The sequence below is a fragment of the Pan paniscus genome, chromosome 2 (genome assembly GCF_029289425.2).
Source record: "Pan paniscus chromosome 2, NHGRI_mPanPan1-v2.0_pri, whole genome shotgun sequence".
Lineage (NCBI taxonomy): Eukaryota > Metazoa > Chordata > Mammalia > Primates > Hominidae > Pan > Pan paniscus.
In genome coordinates, this window is record NC_085926.1 from 168,112,099 (window position 1) to 168,130,090 (window position 17,992).

General features: G+C 41.7%; 1 protein-coding gene across 1 annotated transcript in view; it reads left to right on the forward strand.

Annotated features, from left to right (window-relative positions):
* Positions 1–5,075: 5,075 nt before the first annotated feature.
* Positions 5,076–17,992, forward strand: part of PRKCI (protein kinase C iota) — an 83,940-nt gene continuing 71,023 nt past the window's right edge. The window contains exon 1 of the mRNA XM_003831921.6: positions 5,076–6,108. Coding sequence (XP_003831969.2) covers positions 5,726–6,108 — 383 coding nt within the window. The 5' untranslated portion in view covers positions 5,076–5,725. The remainder of the gene's footprint in view (positions 6,109–17,992) is intronic.

Here is a 17,992-nt window from a genome sequence, read left to right on the forward strand (position 1 = left end):
TTCCAAATAACATAAGAAGAGGGATTACTTTCCAACTAATTCTATGAGGATAGTTACCCTGATAACCAAAACCAAAGTCATCACAAGAAAAACAAAAGCTACAGAACAATAACCAGTATCTGTTATGAGTATAGAGGTAAAATTTCTCAACAAAATATTAGGAAACTGAATCCAGCAACATATAAAAAAATTATACACTATAACAAAATGGAATTTGTTCCAGGAATGCAAGGTTGGCTTATCTCCAAAAATCAATTAATGTAACACACCATATCACACAATAAGAAACAAAACCACATGATTATCTCAATGGACATAGGAAAAACACTTAACAAAACTCAACACCCTTTCATAATAAAAACAGCAAACTAGGAATAGACTGACACTCAATGTGATAAAGGACACACACAAAAAACCTAGAGCAATCATCATAACACTTAATGGTGAAAGACTAAAAGCTATGCACGTAAGACTGGGAACAAGACAAGAATGTCCACACTTCTTCTTCTATTTATTTATTTATTTTTGAGACAGGGTCTCACTCTGTTGCTCAGGTTGGAGTGCAGTGGCACAATCTTGGCTCAATGCAACCTCCACCTTCTAGTCTCAAGCATTCCTTCCACCTCAGCCTCCTGAGTAGCTGAGACTACAGGCATCTACCAGCATAACTGGCTAATTTGTTTTTATTTTTATTATTTATTTTTATTTTTATTATTATATTTTTGAGACGGAGTCTTACTGTGTCGCCCAGGCTGGGGTGCAGTGGCGCGATCTGGGCTCACTGCAAGCTCCGCCTCCCGGGTTCATGCCATTCTCCTGCCTCAGCCTCCCGAGTAGCTGGGACTACAGGTGCCCGCCACCATGCCTGGCTAATTTTTTGTATTTTAGTAGAGACAGGGTTTCACCGCGATAGCCAATATGGTCTCAATCTCCTGACCTCATGATCCACCTGCCTCGGCCTCCCAAAGTGCTGGGATTACAGGCGTGAGCCACCGCACCTGGCCTTGTTTTTACTTTTAATAGAGGTGGGGTTTCACTATGTTGTCCAGGCTGGTCTCAAACTCCTAGGCTCAAGTGATCCACCTGTCTTGGCCTCCCAAAGTGCTGGGATTACAGGCATGAGCTACTGCACCCAGCCTCTTCTTCTATTTATCTTGGTAGTGGAGGTTCTAGCCAATATGATCAGGTAACAAAAAGAAATAAAAGGCATCCAGATTGAAGAGGATAATATAAATCTATCTGTATTTTATTTTATTTTATTTTTTTTGAGACAGAGTCTCGCTCTGTTGCCCAGGCTGGAGTGCAGTGGTGCGATCACGGCTCACTGCAAGCTTTGCCTTCTGGGTTCATGCCATTCTCCTGCCTCAGCCTCCTGAGTAGCTGGGACTACAGGTGCCCGCCACCACACCCGGATAATTTTTTGTATTTTTTTTAGTAGAGACGGGGTTTCACTGCGTTGGCCAGGATGGTCTCCAACTCCTGACCTCGTGATCTGCCCACCTCAGCCTCCCAAGGTGCTGGGATTACAGGCATGAGCCACCACGCCCAGCCTCATTTTATTTATTTTTTAATCTGTATTTTAAAATGACAGTCTTGGCTGGTCGCAGTGGCTCACGCCTGTAATCCCAGCACTTTGGGAGGCCGAGGCGGGTGGATCACGAGGTCAGGAGATTGAGACCATCCTGGCTAACACAGTGAAACCCTGTCTCTACTAAAAATACAAAAAATTAGCTGGGCATGGTGGCGAGTGCCTGTAGTCCCAGCTACTCGGGAGGCTGAGGCAGGAGACTGGCATGAGCCCGGGAGGCAGAGCTTGCAGTCAGCCCAGATCGTGCCACTGCACTCCAGCCTGGGCAACAGAGCGAGGCTCTGTCTCAAAAAAAAAAAAAAAAAAAAAAGACAGTCTTATATGCAGGAAATCCTAAGGAATTCACCTAATAAACAAGTTCTGCAATACAATATCAACAATATGCAAAAATCAACTGCATTTCTATATAGTAGAAGTGAATAATTCAAAAAGGAAACTAAGAAAACAATTTGTTTACAATAGCATTATAAAGAATAAAATATTTAAGAGTAAAAGAAGTGCAAAATGTATACTCTGAAAATGAGAAAGCAATTAAAGCTGCCTAAATAAATGAAAAGTTATCCCATGTTCATGGATTGGAAGGTTTAATACTGTTAACATGACAAAAACCACACAAACTGATTCACAGATTCAAGGCAATCGTTATCAAAATCTCAGCTGGCTTTCTTAAAGAAATTGACAAGGTGATCCTAAAATTCACATGAAAATGTAAGGGATCCAGAATAGCCAAGACACTCTTGAAAAAAAAAAAGTTGTAAGACTCACACTTCCTTGTTTTAAAAGTTACTAAAAAACTACAGTAATGAAGACACTGTGATTATTGTCAAAGGATAGACAGATCAATCAATAGAATAGAATTTAAAATCCAGGAATAAACCCTTAAATTTTGGTCATTTGATTTTTGACAATTGTGCAAACAATTAAATGGGAGAAAAATAGTCTTTTCAACAAATGATGGTGGGATAACTGAATATCCACATGCAAAGAAATCAATTTGGACCACTTATATTAGACACAAAAATTAACCCAAAATGGATCATAAGCTAAAAAGTAAGAGTTTAAACTATAAAACTTCTAGAAGGAAATATAGGTGTAAATCTTCATGATCTTAGATTACACAAAGCCCTCTTAGACATGACACTAAAAACATAAATAACATATAGTCTGGCACACAGTAAAACAAACAAAAACCATACGTGACAATAACAAAATAAATTAGACCTCGTCAAAATTAAAAATTTTTATGCTGCAAATAATACCATCAAAAATATGAAAAGATTAAAAAAATGAAAAGATAATGCACAGAGTGGGAGAAAATATTTGCAAATAATCTAATAAGAGATGTATTTCCAGAATATATAAAGAGCTCTGGCCAGGCATGGTGGCTCACACCTGTAATCTTAGCACTTTGGGAAGTCAAGGTGGGAAGATCACTTGAGCCCAGGAGTTGAAGATCAGCCTTGACATTATAGGAAGACCTAGTCTCTACAAAAACGAGAAAAACAAATTAGCTGGGTGTGGTGGCATATGCCTATGGGCCTAGCTACTCAGTAGGCTGAAGTGGGAGGATCGCTTGAGCCCAGGAGTTGGAGAGCTGTGATCATGCCATGCACTCCAGTCTGTGCAACAGAGCAAGATCTTGTCTTGAAGAAAAAAAAAAAGAAGAGAGAACTCTTACAACTCAATGAAAAAAGACAACCCAATTTAAAAATGATTAAAGGATCTGAATAGATAGTTCTCCAAGAAGATATATAAATGGCCAATAAAAACACGAAAACATACCCAACATCATTAGTCACTAGGGAGATGCACATCAAAACTGTAATGAGATACCACTTCACAACCACTAGGATGGTTATGATAAAGAAGATGGGAAAAAAAACAAGTATTGGCAAGGACATTAAAAAAAAACTGAAACCTTCACTGGGTATAGTGGCTTACACCTGTAATCTCAGCACTTTGGGAGGCTGAGGCAGGCAGATGGCTTCAGTCCAGGAGATTGAGACCAGCCTGGACAACATGGCAAAACCCCGGCGCTACAAAAAACACAAAATGTAGCCGGGTGTGGTGGCACATGCCTGTAGTCCCAGCTACTAGCGATGTTCAGAATAGAAAAATTCATAGCAACAGAAAATATATTATTGGTTGCCAGAGGTTGAGGAGAGTGGGGAGTAACTGCTAATGGATATGCAGTTACTTTCAGGGTGCTGAAAATACTCTGGATTTAGGTAGAGGTGATGGTTGCAAAACTTTGTGAAGATACTTAAAACTATCAAATTATACACTTTAAATGAGTAAATTGTATGGCATGTGAATTATCTTTTTTTTAAAAAATGAGACGGGATCTCACTGTGCATTGTGTTGCCCAGGGACAGAGTCTCGCTGGAGTGCAGTGGTGCAGTCTCAGAGGCTCACTGCAACCTCTGCCTCCTGGGTTTAAGTGATTCTCGTGCCTCAGCCTCCGGAGTAGCTGGGTTTACAGGTGCCCGTATATTTTATAATATATTCCATAATTAATCACTCCATATTAAACTTACTGATGCAGGTCTCCAATTGCTGAAAAACCTGATACCAAGTTTTTCAATGGGATTTTTTTGTTTGTTTGTTTGTTTAAGAGATGGGGTCTCACCATGTTGCTCAGGCTGGCCTTGAACTCCTGGGCTCAAGTGATCCTCCAGCCTCAGCCTCTCAAAGGCTGGGACTACAGGCATGTAGCACTTTGCCTGATTCAAGGGGAATTTTTAGTAAGAGTATATAATCCAAGTCTGTAGCAGTTGGAGGATGTCGTACCACGCTGAAGTGTCACACATGACTGATGACTCAGTCCCCCAAGCCTACTTTATCATCGCAAAGAAAGCTATTTCTTTGATTATTCCAACTCTTTCAGCACCAGGACTGCTGCAGGGGCTGGATTCATGCTACCTGTAGTTGCAGTGTAAATTATGTGTCAGAGCCAAGATCCTAGGAAAGTCAAAGACTAGGTTACAAGAGCGATTCTTTTTTTTTTTTTTTTTTTTTTTTTTTGAGACAGAGTCTTGCTCTGTCGCCCAGGCTGGAGTGCAGTGGCACAATCTTGGCTCACTGCAACCTCCGCCTCCCTGGTTCACGCCATTCTCCTGCCTTAGCCTCCCGAGTAGCTGGGACTACAGGCGCCCGCCACCACGCCCCGCTAATTTTTTGTGTTTTTAGTAGAGACGGGGTTTCACCGTGTTAGCCAGGATGGTCTCGATCTCCTGACCTTGTGATCCGCCTGCCTCGACCTCCCAAAGTGCTGGGATTACAGGCTTGAGCCACCGCGCCCAGCCAAGGACGATTCTTTCTAATCTTTGGTAAGCCAGTTTTTACAGAATGAAATGCTCTTGGATTGACTGACTTGATTGGGTAAGTATTCATTGTGCTCTTGTTCCATGCAAGGGCAGTCTACAAGGGCCTAGATATGGGGGCCCCCAAAGAAGAAAAATCGGTTTTTCATCATATATTCTGGTTGAGTTTCTTCCTTTATTATATTTGTTACATATGTTATTAAATTATTTCCATAAAAGAGGTTATGCTGAGCAGGTAACCAAATTCTTGTTCCCCCAAAAGACATGTATAATTCAGACGATTTATGCAATTAGAAGAAGGGAGGCTTCATCAGTTAATAAAGTCTAGAACGTGAGGAAGCCCAGTCATTTCCAGGACCTTCAGATGCCCAAGCTGGATCCAGGTTTTCCACCCCGACAGCTCCAGGGAGCACGCTGGAGAGACAGACTTCACCCGCGGGAAGGCGCGGCACCCTACGCGCAAGGAACCTCAAGTCCCAGAATCCCATGAGGACTCCAAATCCCAGAAACCTGCACGCAAATCTATCCCGGGTGCCAAGTCGGCCGACCGCAGACGTGACCAAGTTGCGAGGCTAGGGTGAGGTGTCGTAGAATTTGTCCCTACCATTGTCCCTGCAGGGAAGAGACTTTAGTGATCTAGAGCTGGTCATTGTCTCTTTACAGCTCGCGTGAAAGCACCCCTACCGGCGTGTTTGATGCCATGATCAGCGTCTCCCATTCCCTCTGTCCCCTTTCTGTGCCCCCGTAAGGATGGTTCAGCCCGGCATTGAGGCTCCTTGAGCTGGCTGGATGGTTGCGCCCGCCCTACCCCGGAATGTGGGCCTTTGGAGCGAGCGAAGTGGGAGGGACCGACGCAGGAGGTGTCTTGGGCCGGGGCGGCTGTAGAGGCGGCGGCGCCTACGGGCAGTGGGAGGAGCCGCGCGGTTCCGGCTGCTCCGGCGAGGCGACCCTTGGGTCGGCGCTGCGGGCGAGGTGGGCAGGTAGGTGGGCGGACGGCCGCGGTTCTCCGTCAAGCGCAGGCGGCGGACTCCCCCACGGCGCCCGAAGCGCCCCCCCGCACCCCCGGCCTCCAGCGTTGAGGCGGGGGAGTGAGGAGATGCCGACCCAGAGGGACAGCAGCACCATGTCCCACACGGTCGCAGGCGGCGGCAGCGGGGACCATTCCCACCAGGTCCGGGTGAAAGCCTACTACCGCGGGTGAGTGTCCTGGGGCAGGGCGGTGGGCGGGAGGGGACAGGCCGGCTCCACTCGGCGTGGAGGAGGGGAGGGTGAGGGGCTGGAGGTGTTGTGGGCGGGTTGGGCTGGGCGGGCGGGCGGCTCCGGTGACTCAGGGTGAGTGACGAAGTGATAGGGGTGGGGGCGAAGCAAGGGGATGCAGTACTGGGGGCGCCCCCAGGTATGGCGGTGCGGGGAGCCGAGGGGCCAGAGTAAGGTCCGAGGAGGAAGCTAGGGTTAGAGTAGGTGCACCTGGTGTGGACGAGAGACTCGCCTCCTGAGAGCTTTGTAGGGGCCTTGCATCCTTAAGTCTGGGTGTATTTGGGGTTGCGAGTTGAGGATTCCAAGTGATTCCTTAGTTAACTCAGTTTGCTGTGGGGATGGAAAACGGGACTTCTTCAGTTAGCTGGCCGTTTTGATTACCAGCAGGCCTAACCTCTGGTTCTCTTAGATATACCTTCATCCCCGTTGTGTTCACGTAGTGTATCTGCACTGCCAGTATACTAGACATAGGGGTTGTATTTAAGAATCAAGTCGATGCGTTTTCAGGGACGTGCAGTGGGTACTTACGTGTCGTCAAGATTAAGTTGCATGTGTGTAAATCAAAATTTTGTGAGCCTTTCTTTCTCAGTGTTGTTTCAACGACTACCCGATAGGGTGAGATACTGCAAGGTGAGGAGACTAGCCTAGTTACAGTTTTAAATTCTCTGATCTTCACTCCCTTGCTATGGTTACAAGAAAAAACCCAGTTCTAAGTTCATTGTGTTAAATCATTTTCTATCAGTGACGCAAAGTGCCCCCCTTCCTTTAAATTCAGTTGTGATTTGAATTTTTTTTTGAGATAATTATGTTTAGGAGCATTAGAAACGTGAAATGTTAGTGTGACCATAAAGGTTGGAGACTGAGAAGTCACAGAAAACCCAGCTACTTTGGCTTGCCTTACTGCTTGTCCAGGTAGAAGTAAATTGCTTTATTTTTTAAAGCAGTGCTAGGTTGAAATTGCAATGCATACTTTTACATTCCTGAGAGGATCAGTGAAGATAGCAAACTCTCAAACTGCCTCTCTTGTTTTGATTTCAAAGAAAATCTAAGCCCCTAAATGTTGTATTGATTTGATGTAAGGACTTTTTTTTTTATTATTATACTTTAAGTTTTAGGGTACATGTGCACAATGTGCAGGTTAGTTACATATGTATACATGTGCCATACTGGTGTGCTGCACCCATTAACTCGTCATTTACATTAGGTATATCTCCTAATGGTATCCCTCCCCCCTCCCCCCACCCCACAACAGTCCCCAGAGTGTGATGTTCCCCTTCCTGTGTCCATGTGTTCTCATTGTTCAATTCCCATCTGTGAGTGAGAACATGCGGTGTTTGGTTTTTTGTCCTTGATGTAAGGACTTTTAAATTTGCTGCCATGAAGCCTCTGGCCTCTCTTTATTATTAGCTTGACTGTATGCAGGAGTAGTTTATTGGAGTTATATTGGACAGTATGATAACTTTGTGTTTAAGCAGGTAAAACTGGTTAATGAGGTTTTGATTTTAAATCAGTACCAAGAAACGTGTGGATATTTTTTAAAGTTTGTAGTTGTCACAAGAGCTGTTTTGACTTGAGGATGGTCAGCCATGAACTTTGCAAGGTGAGAAAAAAGCTTCCTTTGCTTTTTTTTTTTTTAAACCCTTACCTGTAATTTGATGAATGAGATGTTTCACTTTATTCTTTTATTTTATTTTTGTTTGTTTGTTTTTGAGACAGGGTCTTACTCTGTTACCCATGCTGGAGTGCAGTGGCACAATCTCGGCTCACTGCATTCTCCGCCTCCCGGGTTCAAGCAATTCGCCTGCCTCAGCCTTCTGAGTAGCTGGGATTACAGGCATGCGCCACCACACCCAGCTAATTTTTGTATTTTTAGTAGAGACGGGGTTTCACCATATTGGCCAGGCATGTCTTGAACTCCTGGCCTCAAATGATGCACTCGCCTTGGCTTCCCAAATTGCTGGGATTACAGGCATGAGCCACTGCACCTGGCCCTAAGGCTTTCAATAAATTCTTATTAATTGAGATCATCTTCTCCAATGAGTCTATGAAAGGTAAGAAATTAGTGCTTCTATTTTCCCATTTGTATTAGTTTGACACATGTAAATAGGCCCAGTTAGTAAATGAAAATCATTGTAAACTCCTTTGAGAAGAGATCAAAGTCTTGCTGTACTTCATGAATTTAGATAGCAAATTATCTTGGCTTATTGCTCCAGTTATTAAAAAGAAGAGAATAAGGACATACAGCTTCTTTAGTGTTTGACTACAATTTTTCCAAGACATTCAAGGTAACATTGTCTTTTAAAATCTGTGAAATTTTGCTGCGGTGCAAATAACCTCTTGCCGATTGTATACTGGTCTTTGCTCAATGAAAGCTTTCTAATGGTACCTTCATTTCAAGCCTCATTTAAAGACAATATCAGCACTCTAAATTGTACCAAATTCCTGTCCTCTGAAATTAGATGTTAAGATTATGTGTTTGTATAGTCTAAACTGATGATTGTGGTATTACATAGTCAGCTGCTCATTAATATAGATGAAGCTAAAATGAGTCACGGACAAGGATAGTTAATAAACAGGTTGGCTCACTAGAACACCTACCTGATTTTAAAATAGAAAATCCTTCCTTTATACCAAGAAATGTGAGAACATTCTGCATTTGAAAGTTTTCTTTTCTCTCCAGTCTTCTGAAGGGCCATTATTACATAGCATTTCCTCTATCCCTCTACCCTTTTCTTTTCTTTCTTTTTTTTTTTTTTTTAAATAGAGACAAGGTCTCACTGTGTTGCCCAGGCTAATCTCAAACTCCTGGGCTCAAGTGATCCTCCTGCCTCAGCCTCTCAAAGTGCTGGGATTACAGGTGTGAGCCACTGTACCTGGCTCCACTACCCTTTTCTAACAATATTTCTTTCCAGTGAATGTTGACTCATTTAATAGCCAGCATTTTTTTAGTGAAAAAATTGCCCTCTCTTTTCAAAGATGTGTATAGTGTTATTATTCTGTTAAGCTTGATCTCAGTGAAAACATGTAATCTCTCTAGATCTAATAACATTTAATTTTTTTCTAATTTTTATTTTATTTTATTTATTTTATTTATTTTTTTGGAGATGGAGTCTCGCTCTGTCACCTGGGCTGGAGTGCAGTGGCGTGATCTCAGCTCATTGCAACCTCCGCCTCCCAGGTTCAAGGGATTCTCCTGCGGCTGCCTCCCGAGTAGGTGGGACTACAGGCGCCCACCACCACGCCCAGCTAATTTTTGTATTTTAGTAGAGACGGGTTTTCACCATGTTGGCCAGGTTGGTCTCCCAACTCCTGACCTCAAGTGATCCACCCACCTCGGTCTCCCAAAATGCTGGGATTACAGGCATGAGCCATCTTGCCCAGCCAATTTACATCTAGTTTTTAAGCAAGAGATTAATAGCACTGAAAATTCAATTTTATTGGACACCACATCTTACTTAGATGCCTTTCTCATGGCCTGCACCCGTCTTTTCCTAGCAAGGAAGCTTTTCAGTGAGGGGCCTTCAATCATTACCTAGTGCTAGTAGTTTGGAGGAAGAGAAACAGGTTTCATTAATTAGTGATAAACTGTCAATGTATGTGCTTATCCTTATATAAAATTACTTGCTATTATGGGATAGACTTTAACAAGGCAACATCTGGACTGCTCATTTCTTTACATTATATATGTATGGAAATTTTTGCAGAAAGCTTGTAAAAGTTCTTTTTAAACCGCTGCTGTCAAGTGGTAATAACAATACAGAGGATTCCTTCTGTGCACATCTAGAAATAAAAGATTAACTCTTTGCATATTTGGAATAGCTGCTTCAGTGAAGAAGTATGTAGGATTTTTCTTACTGTGAACAAGTCTTGGCAAGACTTGTTTTTGAAAGAAATGCAAGATTATTTTAGCAATATACTTTAGTAATGGTTCTGAGGAAATACAAGTGGTATCTTGAGGGTTGGGGGGATGTTAGCTAATTGGTCTTAGAGCTTCAGCCATGGCACCTAATCCTAGGGTAGCTGATCCATAGCTTGGCCAAAGAGAGAAAAAAATAGAGCATGCTAGCCTGGTGCCAAAAAACCCAAACCAAACACAAAAAACCCTCAGAAATTTGAATGAGAAAATATGGAGATAAAATTGGTCAGCACTGGGAACTGAAGCTGGAGTTGGAGGGAGAGTCTGGCGAGGCCAGAACTGACAATATGCAAATGAAAGATGTGAAGAAGCAGAAACTGAGGAAGCAAAGGAGAAAGAAGCAACTCTGCACATAAAAATTCTCCCCACAGGTCCTTAGTTCATGATGGCTTTCTAATGCAACTGCAACCCCCCTTTTACAACTTTACTGTCTGTTTTTTTTATGATTGGAATGAGCCTAATTTAAACATAGATTTTAAAAATTCCGGTCTTGCTTAAGATTTCAAATATAACCAGAGATTATTCAAACTGAGTTTAGTAAATATTGTTGAACATCTGTAATCCAGGCACATGATGCTGTCGTAGGCACAGAGAATGTAGAGGTAGGTAAGGCTCTGCCTTTAAGGAATTAAGAGACTTGTGGAGGGAAAGACATATAAGAGTTACAATAGAAACAATTAAATTTGAAGTACGTATGTAAGGTATTTGCAGGAATGGATATTGGGGAGGAGTTTGGGGTGATGGAAGCCTTCCTAGAGGAAATGTCTGAGGCTTTTAAAGGATAACTAGGAGTTTGCCTGGTGAATAATGATGTTAGGTGGGTGTTACAGGCATTAAACAACCACATGGTAAGTTTGCAGAATTAAGATCACTTTGGCTGTTAGTCTCATATTCATTCCTTATTAGGATATAAAGTATGAAGTGGGCACTGATGAGAAATGAGGCTAAGAAAGTTCACAGGGGCTAGATTGTAAAGACCCTTGAATGTCATACTGCAGAGTTTAGACTTTTTCTCATTGATGAAAATTCTAAGTAAGAGAAATACATCATCAGATTTGCATTTTAGAAAGATAACACTTGAAATTAGTATGGGAGATGGATTGGTGATGGATGAAACTAATTTGGAGGCTTTTGAAGTAGTCCAGATGAGATATTTTAAGGAGAGAGAAAAGAGTGTATGGATTCGGTGGAAATTTTAAGGGGTAGTATCAGTAGAATTAAAGATAGTCTTGTAGGGGTGACGGGAGTTGGACAACTCATAGGTTTCTTGTTTAAGAGAGACTGGGGAATGTGGAAGAGATTTGTGGGAGAAGTTAATTAATTGGCTGAAACAATTCACTGAATTTTGAGTTCTAGGTGTTTATGAGGCATTCAGGAGGAAATGTCAGAAAGAATGGAGCAATTATTTATTGTCTGTCTACTCTGTGTTGCAAGCACTGTGCTTGACAGCTAACCTATGTAGGAATGTGGCTGAGAACGATAATAGAAACAAAAATGACACCAGTGGCCAAATACAGATCACAAAGGCAAGGCACTAAAACTAAATTTTAAAAATATAGAAATACAGAAAGAGGCTGGGTACGGTGGTTCATGCCTGTAATCCCAGCACTTTGGGAGGTCAGGGCAGGTGAATCACTTGAGCCCAGGAGTTGGAGACCAGCCTGGGCTGAATGTGGTGAAACCCTATCTCTACAAAAAAATTAGCCTGTAGTCCTAGCTACTAGGAGGGCGAGGTGGGAGAATCACCTGAGGCCAGGAAGTCAAGGCTGCAGTGAGCTGTGATTGCACCACTGCACTCCAGCCTGGGCAACAGAGTGAGACCCTGTCTCTCACACACACACACACACACACACACACACACACACACACACACACACACTCTCTCTCTCTATATATATATATATATACACACACACACACATACATATACATACACACACATATAAAGTTCCCCTGTAGTCTCTCACTCCCACCTTATTTTATTTTATTAGTTTATTTTTATATATTTAAAGGGTACAAGTGCAGATTTCTTTCTTTCTTACATGTTTGTATGATGTAGCCATGAAGTCTGGTCACTTAGTGTACCCATCACCTGAACAGTAAACAGTAAAACCTAGAAAATTACCTGTACCCGATAGGTATTTTTCAACCCTCACCCCCCTCCCACCTTTTGTAGTCTCCAATGTCTACTATTCCCTCTTTATGTCCATGTGTACCCTTTGTTTAGCTCTCACTTATAAGTGAGAATATGTGGTATCTGGCTTTTTGTTTCTGATTTTTTTCACTAGGGATAATGGCCTTCAGTTCCATCCATGCTGGTGTAGAAGACGTGATTTCATTATTTTTTATGGCTGTCTCGCTCCCACTTTCTAGAGATAGCCATTGTTAACAGTTTGGGATATTCTGTATCATATCGGTATATTTATAAGTATAGATATGTATGTGCATACACACACACAGACATACCCTTTTATTTTTCCAATAAATGAGTTCATATTTCCACACATGCATCTGCAACTTGATTTTAAAAATCGTGGTTATCTTTTCATTCCAGGGTAGACAGACCTCTTTATAGTTGGTAATATAGTGTTCTACAGTTGTTGTTGTTGTTGTTTTAAGAGACAGAGTCTGATTCTGTTGCCTACGCTGGAGTGCAGTGGCATGATCTAGGCCCTCTGCAGCCTCAACCACTCTGGGTTCCAGCAGTCCTCCCACCTCAGCCTCCTGAGTAGCTAGGATTAGCTCACGCCACTAGGCTCAGCTAATTTTTTTTAATATGTTTTGTAGAGACGGGGCTGGTTTCAAGCTCCTGTGCTCAAGCGATTCTCCTGCCTCGGCCTCTCAAAGTGTAGAAATTACAGGCATGAGCCATTGCGCCCAGCCACCATAATATGTTTAATCTTTTTTCGGATTGATGAACATTTAAAGTTGTCTTCATCAACTCACTATTTCAAATAATGTTGAAGGAACCTCCTTATATTTAGTACATATTCTTGTAAATATGGTCAAAGATATGCCTATCTTGAAATTTGATAGTTTCCCAAAAGAGCTTAATTTACATTCTTAACAACAGGACTAGTGAAGCTTCTTCCTTATATTCCCATTGCATGTTATCTGTCTTTTAAATTTTTGACTGTCAGATTGGCAAAAAATGGTAATTTATTTTTACAAGTATCTTTTATATATTAATGATCATTTGTATTTCTTCTGGATTGTTCCTATTTTACCCATTTTCTATTGTATTATTTTTCTTATTAATTTGTTGACAGGACATTGACATTTTGTTAAAGTTGCCAGCATTTCCCCAATCTGTTGCTAGTCTGGAGTTTTTCGTTTTTATGTCATCAAACCTGTCCTTTTTAAAAGTTTCCTTGATAGTTTCTGGATTTACTGTCTTAGGTAGAAGTGTTTTTCATTTAAAAATATTCTATTTTTCTTCTATTATGCAACTTTTTTTCTTTTTTTTTTTGAGACAGAGTCTTGCTTTGTTGCCCAGGGTAGAACCCAGTGGCGTGATCTCGTCTTACTGCAACCTTTGCCTCCTGGGTTCTAACAATCCTCCTGCCTCAGCCTCCTAAGTAGCTGGGATTATAGGCGCACGCCACCACACCCGGCTAATTTTTGTTTGTTTTTTGAGACAGGGTCTTGCTCAGTCGCCCAGGCTGGAGTGCAGTGGCACGATCCTGGCTCACTGCAGCCTCTGCCTCCTGGGTTGAAGTGATTCTCCTGCCTCAGCCTCCCAAGTAGCTGGGATTACAGGCATGTGCCACCATGTCCGGCTAATTTTTTATTTTTAGTAGAGACAGGGTTTTGCCATGTTGGCCAGGCTGGTCCCAAACTCATGACCTCAAGTGATTCACCCGCCGTGGCCTCCCGAGGTGCTGGGATTTTAGGCGTGAGCCACTGCGCCTGGCCTATTATGAAACTTTTAAAGTGATTATCTTTTCAGTGAATCTGGTATTTTGGGGTTTAGTCATTTATAGGGTACTGACACAACTTTTTTTTTCTCCAAAATTTATTCTAATACCATTATTGGACAGATTGTCCTTTCACCACTGATTTGAAATGGTAACTCTGTTATGTACTAAATTTCCCACAATGTGCATAGGTACTTTCTATTGTTTCATTGATTTTAGGGGAGAGATCTATTTTTGCACATACCACTATTGGTTTAATTATTGTAATATTATAGTTAATTTTGATATATGTTATGGAATGGCTTGATTCATTATTTAACTTTTTTTTTTTGTTTTTTGTTTTGAGATGGAGCCTTGCTCTGTCACCCAGGCTGGAGCGCAGTGGCGTGATCTTGGCTCACTGCCAACCTCCGCCTCCCAGGTTCAAGCGATTCTCCAGTCTGTCTCTCAAGTAGCTGGGATTACAGGCAAGGCGCTACCATGCCTGGCTAATTTTTGTATTTTTAGTGAAAATGGGGTTTCACCATGTTGGCCAGGCTGGTCTGGAACTCCTTACCTCAGGTGATCCATCTGCCTCGGCCTCCCGGAGTGTTGAGATTACAGGCTTGAGCCACCGTGCCCGGCCTATTCCTATATATTTTATAATCATGTGCTTTTGTGAATGGGGTCTTCTTGTAGACCTATTACATACTGTTTTCTTTTTGTATGTTTAAATTAAACTTTCCACCTTACTAATAATTTAACTGTCTTAGAATTTTTAAGCTAGATAATGTCATCTGCAAGTAGCAATTTTGCCTCTTCTTTTCTATATCTTATTTATTTATTTATTTATTATTTTATGTTTTTTGAGACAGAGTCTCACTCTGTCACCCAGGCTGGAGTGTAGTGGCGTGATCTCGGCTCACTGCAACCTCCGCGTCCCAAGTTCAAGTGATTCTCCTGCCTCAGCCTCCTGAGTAGCTAGGATTATAGGCGTGCACCACCACACCTGGCTAATTTTTGTAGTTTTAGTAGAGATGGGGATTCGCCATGTTGGCCAGACTGGTCTCGAACGCCTGACCTCAGGTAATCCACCCACCTTGGCCTCCCAAAGTGCTAGGATTACAGGTGTGAGCCACTGCGCCCAGCCTTATTTATTTTTAGCCATAGGCTAGAATTTTCTAGACAGTATTGAATTATAGTAATAATCTCTTATCTTAGTGAAATATAATAGAAAAATTTCTGTCAATTAAAGAAAAAAGCTTTTAAAGAATTAAAGTTAGTGTTATTCAGAAATGTTACTGAGGCCGAGTGTGGTGGCTCACGCCTGTAATCGTGCCACTGCACTTCAACCTGGGTGACAGAGCGAGACTCTGTCTCAAAAAAAACTCAACTGAAAAAAGTGGAACAAAAGAAAAAGAACCATGATAAGTATTTTGCACTTTTTTTTTTTTTTTGAGGCACATTCCTACTCTGTCACCCAGGCTGAGTACAGTGGTGTAATCACAGCTCACTGCAGCCTTAACTGCCCAGGCTCACACAGTCCTCCTACCTCAGCCTCCCAAGTAGTTGGGACTGTAGGCACACACCACTATGTCTGGCTAATTTTTAATTTTTTTGTAGAGACAAGGTCTCCCTGTGTTGCCCAGGCAGGCCTCGAACTCCTGTACCGAAGCGATCCTCCCACATTGGCCTTTCAAAGTGCTGGGATTATGGCATGAGCCACCTTGCCTGGCTGCACTCATTTATTTTCATTTATTTTTCATTTTTTGAGTCAGTGTCTTCCTCCATCACCCAGGCTAGAGTGCAATGACATAGTCACAGCTCACTGCAGCCTCAACTTCCCGGGCTCAAGCTGCACTTATTTAGTCTTCATGATAATACTCAGAGGCAGATATGATTATCTCCATTTTTCAGATAACATTGAGACTTACTAACCCACAATACAAAGCTGGGTGTGTTTTTTTTTTTTAGAGACAGAGTCTTGCTCTGTCGCCCAAGCTGAAGTCCAATGGCTCGATCATGGCTCACTGCAGCCTTGAACTCCTGGGCTCAAATGATTCTCGTGAGTAGCTGGGACTACACTATGCTTGGCTAATTACAAAAAAATTGTTTTTAGAGACAGGGTCTTGTTCTGTCACTCAGGCTGGCCTTGAACTCCTGAGGTGATCATCCCGCCTCAGCATCCTGAGTAGGTGGGATTACAGGCACGAGCCACCTTGCCCAGCCAAAACTGGACCTTGAACTTCAGAGAGATTTCTCTTTTCCCCTTACTACATTGACAGGGCTTTATAACATTGCTTTTTTACTTTATTGTTACATTCATATTTCACAATTGTTATTTTTGAATTCACTATCTTCTTGATTATTAAAAGGTGGAAATTGCTTTATGACCTTTTTTATAATTAATAATTTGGAGGGTGATACTTTGAGATTATATGAATACTCTAGTCCCCCAAAACATTTTGCCCAATGGTCTTACCATTCATGGATAATCCTGCCTAAACCAATTATTATAATGGTTATTGCAAATAAAAGTATTTTTTCGAATAGCCTAATTTAGAAGAAAAGCTTACACTGAGATAGCAGAAGGACTGAATGTGATTCTTTTGGGGGTTTATTTTTAAAAGCAATTAGTCCTAAGGAAAAACTTTATAATAGATTCTATATTTTAGAATATAGGCACATTGAAAGCAGTTTGTCTTCTGAAGCTCAATAGCAAAATAAAAAATGCTTAAAAAAATTCAGCTAAAACCATATCTAAATTTGCCATTTTGGGAATCTTTGTGATAAAGCAGATTATATTCTGTTGAGGATCAGTGGTAAAATAATTTATGCTAGTGCTGAAGTTAAACTGGAAAAAACATCATATGTGCATAATTTGTTTTATACCTTTAGAATGTAATATCTTTATTTTGCAGTTCATTTTTAGCTTTGGTACTGTAACGAGGATCTGGTGATTGTGGAATGTTATGAACGTAGTGGTTTCGCAATTACTGAGAGAAGTGTTTATATAAAACTCCCTTGAATGTTTTAGTTCCTGGAACTTAAGGAGTGGTAGTTGATAAAGCATAACTCCTTCATTGAGTCTCTGATGGGTATCTATACTTAAACTTTTTTTTTTTGAAACAGAATCTTACTTTATCATCCAGGCTGGAGTGCAGTGACGCAATCACGGCTCACTGCAGCCTCCGCCTCCTGGGATCAAGCGGTTATCCTGCCTCAGCCTCCCAGGTAGCTGGGATTATAGGCGCCCACCACCATGCCTGGCTAATTTTTGTATTTTTAGTAGAGACGGAGTTTCACTGTGTTTGCCGGGCTGATTTCGAACTCCTGACCTCGAGTGATCCGCCCGCCTCAGCCTCCCAAAGTACTGGGATTACAGGTGTGAGCCACCACACCCAGCCTATACTTACACATTTTTTTTTTTTTTTTTTTGAGATAGAGTTTCGCTCTTGTTGCCCAGGCTGGAGTGTAATGGTGTGATTGGTTCACCGCAATCTCCGCCTCCCGGGTTCAAGCGATTCTTCTGCCCCAGCCTCCTGAGTAGCTGGGATTACAGGCATGTGCCACCACACCCAGCAAATTTTTTATTTTTAGTAGAGGCAGGGTTTCTCCACGTTGGTCAGGCTGGTCTCGAACTCCCAATCTCAGGTGATCCATCTGCCTCAGGCTCCCAAAGTGCTGGGGTTACAGGCGTGAGCCACCACGCCCAGCCTTATACTTATACTTTTTAAGTATTACACAGATGTCTTAAAAGTATTTGTATGTTCTGATAAGTGTTTTTTAGCTTTTGAAAAGTAAAATTTATGAAAAAGCCTTGTCGTTTACAAATATGTTTACCTTTCTGTTAATTTTAAATGTGGACTTTGATAAGGAAGTTATATTTCGATGATATCCAGTGTAACTAATTTTTTCCCTCTTATTCAAGAAAGATAATTTTACACTTATTCTTTGACAGAGACATTTCATAGAATTTTCTTCTTCTAATTTAATTCCAGAATACATTCTC